We start from the raw sequence: 12,242 nt of genomic DNA on the forward strand, positions 1-12,242 counted from the left end.
CCACATAAAGTGCTACAGCCAATCAAAGGCTAGTAATCAGGTCAACTGTGAAAGTAGGGCATAGCCATAGTAAAATAAAAGACAAGAAAACAAGACTGGGATGAAATCCCTGTTAAAGGTAGGATAAGTGATATTTTTTGGTTAAAACAAAAGTTTTTTTGTTAAAAGGTTAAAGCACTATATTGTGATAGTAATCATTGCTATAGAGTGTTTGTTCAGTAGCAGGGGTCTCTGCTTCTCTCCAGATCTTTAATAAACAGAAAATACATTTTCAGGTGGGTGGTCAAATGGCCAATCTTCAGCCAATCAGGAGAAAGTACCCATTTATCAGCTTCAATTGTTTAGTGTTCCAGTTCCTGCTCATTTCTTTGTGTCATCACTTCCATTCACTTGTTTATCCTGTGTGAGTTCTCTCTCCTGATTGGATAAAATTGGTATCCCGACCTGAAAATGCATTTTCTGTTTAATCAAGAGCTGGAGGGACGGAGAGACCCCTGTTACTGAACAAACACTATACCAATGAGTAGTAGAATATAAAGCAATTTAACACTTATTTTAACAAAAACATATCACTTACCCTACCTTTTTAAAATCTATTTCCTCATTAAGGCCAGGGTAGTTAAAGGCACCATATTAATGGATCCAAAAGGTTTCCCTTTGAAGTAACCTCTGGAGTCTATTGCTATCATGTACAGTACCACAGATTTAATGTGTTCAATGCCCTCTATGAATGGCAGGGAAGGATTGCTGCTGTGACACACAAGGTGGCAAGATGGCCCCCTCCACTGAGGAACGGACTCCTCTACATTAGCTCCTCTACCAGGTGATAAGTAAGACGTTTGGCTCACAAATCCCACCTGCTCTTTTAAATGATTGAATTGTGACTGTACTGTACAAAGTAAAACATTCATGATCTTAAAACTAGCACCAGATAAGAACAAAGATGTATCATTAATTGTAACACTTCCTTTCTGGTATACTATACCAGGCAGAGGCATTATATTATTGTCCTCTTAATTGCCTGTGTAACAATGTTGATGTTGGTCGTACTCAGAGATATCTACGTGACTGGTTAGATGAACATAGAAATGTGATTGATATTAAATCAGTATGATTCGTATTTCGTATAAACAAACAAATGTAATATGCCATCGATCACCATTTTACTGATTGTCACAGCAGAGCAATCCTTCCCTTCTATTTAGGACATTGAATATATTAACCACATGAACCCTTAGTGTCGACGCTGTTCTGGGGGTGAACATTCGGTGAAAATAGCAGATCTAAAAGCTCACTTCGCTTCGCAATGTGACACGTTGGTTGGTTGTAACGTGTTATTTTCAGTGAAGCTATTTAGTGTAGAGAGAAAAAAGAGGGGGCCTTGTATAGACCCCGTGGGGGACTCCATTCAATGAAGTGTATATTAAGTGGTTAAACCATTGGTATGCGATAGCAATGGACTCCAGGGATTACTTCAAAGGGAACCTTTTGGTTCCACCAATTAGATGGTTCTAACTATGCTGGCCTATAATGACAATGCCAATTAAGGCTTTTTAAGTTCCTATTATTAATTATAAGTTCCTTCCCTCCTCTGTTCTTAGCGTGCCTTGGGCTTAGTGGATACAGCTCTAGTATTTTGTTTTGTTCTCTAGCATGTTCAGCAGGCAGCGGTGGAAGAAGTACTCAGATCTTTTACCCAAGTAAAAGTTGTACTACCACAGTGTAGAAATACTGTTACAAGTAAAAGCAACTTGGGTGTCGTGACTGTCGTCTGACCTCAAACTTGTTTGAAACCAAAGCGGTGGACAAACAGGTGGATGGACATATAATTATTGCCACCCTCAACCCCCCCCCCCCCCCGCTTGTGTTTACTTTAACACAAGCTTCTCATTGTGCTAAGTGGTAAGTGGCTCGCACCTCCTATGTGTTAACACACTCTGACTTAACTCCTCTCTTGTCACCTTTTTTTGACAGCTGGCAGTGGTCACAGCAAATCACAACTATACTCTGCATTAACACCTATTATATTAGAGACCAAGCCTGATGACTTTGTGGTCTAAAAGCATTGTCATTGCGTGATGTGATAACCTCATTTATTTATTTAGGCATACTTCTACAATGCATTTGCATGCATGCCTTTAAAAGTGAAAGTAATGTCTTCAATCATCAAGACAGTATGTGTGACTGCAGATCAAAGAAGAATCAAGTCATGGAATCAAGTTTGAAAGGTAGACTCTTTTGGTGACTCCTAATTTAATGCTTAACTATTGTATACTTTAAGAGGAGAGAATTTTGTTTCACAGTGGCCGTTTCCTCTTTACCACGTCCAGATTTAGTTACTCCTTGGCAAACTGTGGGGGCGTGGGGATTCTTACTGAGTGAATCCAACACATCATTATCTAGGGATCTCTCCATCTCAGATTTCATGTTTTTAGGAGAGCTCTGAGGAGAGAAAACAAAGAAAGTTCATAATTTATTAAATTCTCTGAATGTGCTTCATGAATAAGTCAAAACCATGAAACTTTATATCTCTGGATACCATGCCACACCATCCTCCAGAAGATAAAATGTACAGACATCGTAACTCATGCACAATTTGGTTTGGCAAAATTCTGTCTAAATCACAAACCAGACCCATAGGATGGCAGTTACTGTATGTCTGTCTGGCCCTGGCCCTCTCATTTTTAATGAACGTCTGTCTGCATTATCCTAGTATAAATGAGCAACATTTCTGTCTGTGTGTGTGTGTGTCTGTAGTTCATGTATCTCGAGAACTGTCCGTCTGACCGATTTCAAAATCGGTGTGCGTGTTACAACTGACCCGAGGGAGTGTTGTGCCCGGCGTTGAGTCGGTCGGGTAGGCGGTTGTCCAGAACCGCCAATCTGACCGATACGCCCATATATAGGCATAATGAGATCCAGTTGTCCAGAACTGCCGATCCGACCGCTATGCCCATATGGGCATGCCCATATATGGGACAGACCGACTTCAAACTCGGTGGGCGTATCGGCGAGGGCGTGATGACCCAAGTGGGATGTCGGTTGGCTCAGCGGATCTCAAAAAATATAGATACTGTAGAACTGCAAATCTCCATATATGGAGGAGTATGCTGATGTTATCAATATGACGTCATAGACTGGCCTAGACTCTATATTTGGACATGCCTGAGACGGAACTCCATATATGGGCATAAAAGGGACACAGACAGACAGATACAGAAATCTACATATAAAAGGGAGACAGACAGCAGACAGACAGACAGACAGGTTCAATGGGTGCTCTGAGAACGGATACTGGGCATTACGCAACCGAGTGGGGCATGCATTTCCAACTTGCATTGTTCTCAACTTGCATTGTTCCCGAGTAGGCCAAATACCAAATGGTTGTGTGACTTGATACAGTATATTATTATCTCATCATAAATTTGGGGTTCAAATAAACTACAACAAAATAAAAGTGCCCTCGTTTCATTCATTCATTTCTTCATCGGCACAGAAGTCAGACAAGGTTTAACTATATGAATAAACTCTAGCATAATAAGAATACTGATAATTTGGTCCCAACTCCATGGGGTGTTTTTTGTCACTGTATATTTGCACATACATGAAATTTGTCCTCTGCATTTACCCATCCTATAACAACAAGGAGCAGTGAGCAGCCAATTAGTATGTCGCTTGGCTCGGGGAGCTAGGGGGTGTCTTGCTCAGGGACACTTCGGCACATTGCTGAGGCCTGTAATCGAACCTGGGACCTTCAGCTTTCAAACATTTGGTGAAAATAACAATAGCCAATGTAGATTGGCTATTTTAGGTGAATACATTTGGTATAGAGGGAAATAGAAGGGGACCTATAGTATAGCAATCTAGGAGCCCATCGGCAAAAAAAGATTAATTGCGAACGCAGCGGAAGGAGGCGCGCCTCCGCGCAAGTGGAGCTTACTATGAAACCGTGCTCGGCTTGTGTGTGTGTCTGTGTGTCTGTCCGTCTGTCTGTGTGCAGTATTGTGTGCACTCCCTGCACTGCCTGTGTGCAGCCGCCAGAGTGCGCCAGAGTGCACTACAGTGTGGCTGAAATCCGCCTGCCCCTGGGTGACTAATTACACTCCTCTGAGAGAAATATAGCAGCTACAGTAAAAAAGAACACATCTAAAAGCATCTAGACGAGTTCAGCTATTGGGATATCTAAGAATTCCATGTCATTTGTGCATATTGCAGGCCGGATGGCAAGTTGAAAGCGTTCGCGCGTCTTACTTGTAGTATAGAGACCTGATGGATCCCGGGTCAACTAAGTTCATAGGGTTTAAGTGGTTAACAGCAAGTTGTGAGGAAGTTTGATTTCCATAGTGCAAACATTTTCAATAAAGAGTTTGATAATCTGAGTATGTCAACTTGTTTTCTGTTTGCTAAATGTATTATTCGTTTGAGTAAACTTCACAAGGTCACAATTAGAGATCCAGAAATGGCACTAAATCCGTTTGTGGCACACATTCCTTGCAATTGACAAGGTAATGTTACTGTAGGCATCCGTCCCAATCTTGTGTGAAAAAGCTGTACAGTGATGAGCGGGCCGACCCGTAACCCGTGGGTCAACCCGCGGCACGGGTGGAGGAGTCAGGATTTCAGAGGCAATTATGCGGGCGGGTCAGCCGCTCTCACACGCAAAAAAATAAAAATAATCACATGCTCTTGTTTTGTCTTTATTCCTAATAAGAATAAGAATAATAACAATAAAACAGTTTGAATACACTTGGGGTGTATACTTGAAGATTATTTTCTAACCTTCATGATTTGCGGGTCGCGGGGCGGGTTGAGCCATAGCTTTATATATGGGTTCGCGGGGTGGGTTGAGGCTGGTTGGGTTCCGTCGCGGGGCGGGGCGGGTCATGAAAAAACCTGACCCGCAAATCACTACTGTACAGTATCACAAAAACATTAATAGACAGCATTGGCAGTGTAACAAAGGCTCTCAAATTTTCTACACATGCTTCGAATAAAAACCTATTATCACTGGATACACAAATTACAGAGGTTCCTCTTCTACTCGTCTTGAGCTTTGACCCCAACATCAAAGCACATGCTGTTTTGATGGTGTGTGGACACACAAGGTACATGTGTTTCTGAACTTGGGATACACACTGATGTGTTGGCCCAGGGAAAGGGTGACTCAGCATCCATCCATTTCTACCACCTTCTGCTACACAGCCCTATTTTTAAGGAGCGGTTTGAGAAAGGTGAGAAGGACATTGGAGATTTAAACATGAATGTTATAACACCTTATATTGTCCATTTGTCTGTTCAAATAGAAACATGACAGTGATATTTTGATATCCATGTGTGGGAAGTGAGGCTCATCTTTGATAAAGTAACTCTCCCTTGTCCGGCTGTAGGAGACTGCCTTGATCTGCCTGTACAGATGGAGGAAAATATCCTTTTATTGATATTTTGACAGAGGAACGCATGAAAGGCTAGGTTTTTCGATATCTCGTTCATCTTTTATGGTGTTTTGTATATGCTATTGAAGGCTTCAGAGAAAGCCTGAAGTTGGAATTTTCTGCACTCTCTACAGCTTTAATTCTCCCAAGCTAATTTGTAAATTGGTGAAATGTAAATCGATGGAAAATCAAGTCCATGTGCCAACATTCCATATCGCTATATTAAATTCTGACTGAAGACGGGTCCTATGTGACACGCAAAATGCACAAGTAGTTCCATATAGCCAAGTCTGAGGCATACTGAGACACACTACCCTTTCAAAGTATAGGACTGACTTTCAGGAGAAGTTTGCAAAAGTTGGAGCTAAAACAGGGCACATCAATTAGGCCTAGACCCACTCTCCTCTGCTCGGCTTGCTCTTTTACAACTGCCGTCTCTTTGTACTTCAGGTTCGGGTGAGGATTCCCATCGTTTCCTCTGTTCAGCTCATTCTGTGCCAATTTTTGTTCCTCTCCCAGCACAAACTCTATATCAATTTGAGCTCGCTGACAGCAGAAGAGCTCAGTTAAAGAGGAAATCTCAACAGTCTTTTAAAACCTTTCTAGAGAGAACCTCCCCCAATGTACTCTTTATGCTTCAGCATCTTTGCGTGAATGAAGATGACCCCTTTTGACTAGGTCTCTGAGCAGCCCATTGTTCCATAATAAATGTTGTTTCTTAGTCTATTGTTGCCAGAAAACAAACAATCCATTCTCACCGACTGAAGGTTGGATTTATTTTCCAATACTTCATGCCGTATGAATGGCTTACTAAGCTGCTAGCAGTAATCGCACAAACAAGATGTGTATCCCATTTGGACTCAACCTCTGGAACATGCAATTCAACAAAAACAGATTCACAATCACCTCCCCATCTCTGCTATTATAGCTGCCACATGCTGCTATTATTGTGAGAAGATGAAAAAGGCCATCAATGTCATTTTCAGCCACCATGGGTAGTATAGAGAAATTGGTTCGTGTCAAAGGTCCCTTTCAACAAGAGTGGAACGTCGTTTTGACTCTGGCTCGTACACCAAGAAGAGGGGAGCTGGACCCACGCAAGATAAGCCTCATTCCTTTTTTGTGTCCTCTCACCATCTGTGTCCCCATCCTTGTATAGCTACTGATACCACACAATTTTCCCATAGGTTACCTCTGCAGAATCACACACAGTGACCATGCCATCACGTCTGTCTGCACAGGCTCAGAGCCTTCAATTTCCTTTTGAACTGTGTGCGAGGAAAATAATTACGAGTTTGACAGATGTTTGAGTCACAAGAGGAGAGAGACGGCAAGAAAAAGTGACCTCTTTATGCCCACACCGTCTGACATACGGTACCTTGACAGCCGACGAGACGTTGTGCTCCACCCACTCCCAGTCTGTTTGGATAGAGCACTCACTGAAGTAATGACTCATCTGTCCAAAGCAGGAACTTCTGAGCACAGGTAAGACCACACTGCCCCCTGCAAACGCACTAAAGAGGACAGACGCTATCGTGCCAATATACAGTATTGTGCCCAAAAATGGTTCTACATTACATATGCCACCTGATGTAATCTCAGATCGTCAACTTAAATTCATTCATGTATATGAAGTCCTGAAAGGCCTCGCTTATCCTTTTTGGCCAGAGAAAAAAAATACATCTGTCAATTATTTTTATGATCCAGCACAGCTAACTCACTTTTCTTAATCGGTTCTGTTGAATGGCTGCCAGCTCATTCTTTACCACGGTGATTTTTTTGCCAGCGGTATGTAAACGTCAGTATTCAAACTAAAGACAAACTGTCTGGAATCCATGTCAGGCTGAATATTTGCAGTCGGATCTTTTTGGTTGTCACATACACGTCTTCTGTTCCTCCAGGCTCTGCGGGTTCTTAGGTATTCGATGAGTGGACACGTCACCTTCTTGAGGGCTCTCTGAAAATGCAGAGGCAGATTCCTTTGTGTTTGACTGAAACTGGCTCATTTTGGAAATTTGATATGACAACTAAAGCATAGCCCTCTGGGAGAACATGCTGACTGTGTGCTAGGCTAGCTTACACAGGAGAACAATGAACAGTGCACATTTATGTTTGTTTTATTGTTTCTGCAGGGCTCTCCATCTATGTCACTAGCAAATTACAAGGCAGCAGTTTTGCATCAGGACAGGAAAGACATATGCCCTTGAAAACCACAATGCCCAATGTCCATTGTTATTGTCAGACAAGAGGGAGGGAAATTCTCATTACTGTGATCTTGTAGTCAATAGATGAATGAACTGTGTAAGGTAATCCTCACACAATGCCACATACAAACAAGATGTAAAACTAAGATTGGTGATATTGGTTTGTATCACGGTGTAGAAAGGTTGGTTTTATTGTATTGGGTTACAAAAAAACTAATACTAATTTCACTTTTATATGGAGTGGGCAAATGGCTTACTTTTTTATTGCAAGAGTATTGCTGCAACGTACAGTAGTCTATACAATGATCTAATCCTCAGCTAACAGACATAAGCCTGAGTTATACTTGGTTGCGCACCGTGTTGCACAGTGAAAATAGTCAATGTACAAGTCAAAACGCATCACAGTGCAGCATGTTTTGAGCTTGTAGATCAGCTCATTTCGGTGTGCGACACTGATTTGCAACTATGTATAAATCCCCCTAAAGCTTCAACAACATCCACTCATTCAAGGTGATGCATCATTGAGAGTAATTGCAGTGACAGATTGATGACTAACCTTGACAATGACACCTTAGTCTATAAAATCCTCATTTCCCTCGGCTGTGTTATAACAGCAGCCGCATACTTGCTCTGTGTGTTAAACATCCTCTGTAGAGATTACAGAGACTCTTTTACTGCATACATCTGAAGGTAAGTTGGGCATAATTCAGTGTTTTATATCAACATTGTTACAGATAGACATTGTTGCCTCTTGTTGTGATCAATAACTTAAGCGCTACCCTGATTAGTTTGTAGTAAATCCCGATGCTGGGTTTTGTGTGGTAATGATTTTTCATTCTCATTTTCAGCCAGCTGCCGGCAGAAACGTTTCGGGGCCTTTTGAGGGAAACCATCAACAATGTGGATTGTAGCTCTCGCCCTTTGTCTGCAATTGCAGGGAAATATTCCAGCCAGTGCAGACAGCACAGATCAGCATTCAGAACCATCCCCTGTAATTGAGCTCTTTGGAACAGCGTCTTCGGGCCCTTCTATACTGGTGGAGGACAAATCCAATGGCTCCAATCATCCATCCCAAGTGCCAAGGCCAAAAACACAGCTCCCTCCTATGTGCTTTGAGCCAACTAAAATCAGAGACACGTTCAAATACATCAACACCACTGTATCCGTGTTAGTGTTAATCATAGGAATAGCGGGGAATTCAGCCCTGCTGAAAATCATATATGTAAACAAATGCATGAGAAGTGGCCCAAACATACTCATTGCAAGCCTTGCTTTGGGGGATCTGATACACATCGTGATAGACATTCCAATCAACACATACAGGGTGAGTGATTTGCTGCAAGGTGTGCAATTAATTACAATGAGAAAATGATGTGTCACGTCACCTTATCCATTTTCTCCGTTGCCTGTTTCTGCTGCCTCTTTCTGTTCATTTTAGAACAATCTTGCAATTATTGAATCAATTGTGTGAGTTTGTGTTTTAAAATGTTGTTAGTTACAAATGTACCCCTCCCTGCCTTCTATGCAGCTCATGGCAGAGGACTGGCCCTTCGGGTTGGCATTGTGCAAGCTGGTCCCCTTCATACAGAAAGCCTCAGTGGGAATTACAGTGCTGAGTTTATGTGCCCTGAGCGTTGACAGGTAAGGGGAATGTCAAGGGAACATCTTATTTCCCTGAACACTGAGCATATCTCCTTTCTTTCTTTCTTTCTTGGACTGATAAGCAATACCATCCTGTGCTCCAAAAGTAACAGTGCTATCTGTATTTCATCAGATGGAAAGATTTATTTAGTATCAGTCCTTGAAATGTTCTTTAATCGAGAAATGTTTCATTGTTATGGACAAAAGTCCCCTTAGCTATATAATTTCCCCATTGATTTTCCAGATATCGAGCTGTTGTATCCTGGAACCGAATCAAAGGCTTTGGAGTTTCCACGTGGACCACAATAGAAATAACTTTGATATGGGTTATTTCCACCATGCTTGCCGTGCCTGAAGTGGTAGGCTTTGATATGATAACAATGGACTATAAAGGCAAACATCTGAGAATTTGCCTGCTTCACCCGATGCAAACAACCCAGTTCATGCAGGTAATGTAATGCAGCCCTCACACAACGGGATAGAACAAACAGATCCACAAGTGTTTGAATTGGTTCTCTTTTGATGTGACATTTAAAAGCTTAAAAAAAGAATACGACATATAAATCCAATTGATTGTCCACTCTGTCAGCTCCTACATCATCAGTCATGCTGCTTGAGCTTGTCAATTATGTCATTGAACACTTCAATATGCATTTTTACTGCTATCAACACAGTTTATGTACAGAATACTAAATGCAAGTGTCAGACATAATGTCACAGAGTGATGATTATAATGTTTAATTGACAGTTTTATAAGGCGGCGAAAGACTGGTGGCTTTTTGGCTTCTACTTTTGTATGCCGCTGGCTATCACAGCCGTCTTCTATACGCTGATGACCAGGAAGATGCTGAGGAATACTGAGAATACATTAAGCGACCACACCAAACAGGTTAGGAGTGATGAGTGTTCATTTAACTCTGAGAGTATACAAATGTAACCAAATAGGCAAGGGTCCATTTGGATTCATTTGTATACACTCAGAGTTGCAAACAGAAACAAATTTACACAGGCTTTCACTGTGTGTATTTCTCATTATATTATGACTTAGATATTCATCACATCCTTTTCTTTTTTACCTAGAGACGAGAGGTTGCAAGAACCGTCTTCAGCTTAGTGCTTGTGTTTGCTGTCTGCTGGCTGCCTCTTTACCTGAGCAGAATGTTGAAGTCGACCATATATGATGAGAAAGATCCAAAAAGGTGTCGGCTACTCAGGTAAGCTTGAGAAAAACGTTACCTGTGTTTGATCGGTATCTGTTCCAGTGTCGTTATGTAGAACTCAATCATCCATCCCTTTACCTCATTTCTCTCATAGCATCTTTCTTGTTTTGGACTATGTTGGCATTAATATGGCCTCTCTCAACTCCTGCATCAACCCCATCGCTTTGTACCTCGTCAGCAAAAAATTCAAAAGATGTTTCAAGGTAAGATTTCATCCTGTTCTGTAATCCTGTTGTCCATTTACTTGCCTGCAATGGTGGAAGAAGTACTCCGATTTTTTTTTAGCAATACCATAATTTGGAAATACAAGTTAAAGTCCTGCATTCAAAATTGTGCTTGAGTAAAAGAAAAGAGTACTAGCATTAGAATATACTTACGATACCAAACATAAAAGTACTCATTATGCAGAATGGCCCATTTCACCATAAATATTATTGGATTGTAAATAATAATGCAGCCGGTAAAGGTTGGGCTGATTATAATTATTTTATGCGATTTGGGGTAGTTTAACATATAAAGATGTATAATGATTATAATCTATCAGCTAATGGATGTTTTGTATTAATAATCTAAATCGGCAAAGTATCTAAAGTTGTCAAATAATTTTAGTGAAGTAAAAAGTACCATATTTGATCTGAGATATATTGGAGTACAAGTATAAAGGGTTAGGGTTAGGAATGGAAAGAAAATGGAAATAATCAAGTAGAATAAAAGTACCTCAAATTGTACTTAAGTAAAGCTACTGTACACCTTCACTGCGTGCCTGATATTACTGTACATTGTGATACCTATTTTTTAACCACTTGTCGTACGGCGAATAGTGAAAATACGTTGCGATCTGACGTGTTGCGTTGTGATCTTGTAGATATGCTATTTTTGAAAGGTTTTTTGAAATTCTTTGAAAATGCTCTCCTGTAATGATATGCCCAAAATAGGGACAGCAGGTTGAAAGTGGCTAAGGGGCGGGTGGATACAGGCGACGGGGAAACCAAGTAATCCTCTCTGGGTGTAGTGTCCTGTGTGTCTTCAAGGTCAAACCAGAGTAATCAGCGTTAAGATGGCCAGACTACAGCAGGCGGTGACCTTAGGTGATTAGTAAAAGTGAAACACTAGACACCAGACAGTCTAACCAAGAGGTTAGACTGAGAGAGAGCCCACAGGCAATGATTCAGTATAAAGGCTTACACTGTAGGTCAGTATTAAAGGAATATACTCATAAATCTCTGCAGGCAGGACAGAGTATCTGCTGGGATTATTAGACTGTGGTAAGCTAATTAAGTCTTCCTTCTCACAGTTTTTTTTTTTTTTCCAGTTTTTTTTTTTTTTTTGAGGACGATGATTAGTGTTTCTGTCCTATGACCAATTGCCTTTGTGTGCCCTTCAGGCATGTTTCTGCGGTTGGTGCCTACCTCACCAGGCGCTGATTCACGAGGACAAACAGCCGGTGTTGAAGTCCAAAGTACAGGAACAAGCCTCGGAAAACAGCCACGTCAAACCCCCTAAGCTCTCTTCCACACCCCTACCCGCGCACGAGAACACCTGATTGTGTTGGCATAAAAGATCATGTAGACTGAATAATAATAATAATAATATCTTTATTTGGTGTTGTTTTTAATGCTATGTTGATTAATTGAATACGTAGGACCTCAATGGAAACAAGTCCTCAGGACTTTTTGGGGTTATCCTTTTAGACTTTTATAATTGAGTTCAATCAGATTCTTGAACTCAAATCTCCCTAGTAGATG

General features: G+C 41.2%; 1 protein-coding gene across 1 annotated transcript; it reads left to right on the plus strand.

Moving 5' to 3' along the window:
- Positions 1 to 7,720: 7,720 nt before the first annotated feature.
- On the plus strand, positions 7,721 to 12,040 carry LOC308073322 (endothelin receptor type B-like; the record flags this gene model as incomplete). Its single annotated transcript, XM_080412197.1, has 8 exons — positions 7,721 to 7,738; positions 8,574 to 8,960; positions 9,165 to 9,277; positions 9,522 to 9,726; positions 10,026 to 10,166; positions 10,358 to 10,491; positions 10,592 to 10,700; positions 11,882 to 12,040. 8 exons carry the CDS (start codon positions 7,721 to 7,723, stop codon positions 12,038 to 12,040), a joined length of 1,266 nt encoding a protein of 421 aa, XP_080268323.1.
- Positions 12,041 to 12,242: the final 202 nt, after the last annotated feature.

The sequence above is a fragment of the Gymnoscopelus braueri genome, assembly GCF_963280865.1.
Source record: "Gymnoscopelus braueri genome assembly, chromosome: 18".
Classification (NCBI taxonomy): Eukaryota; Metazoa; Chordata; class Actinopteri; order Myctophiformes; family Myctophidae; genus Gymnoscopelus; species Gymnoscopelus braueri.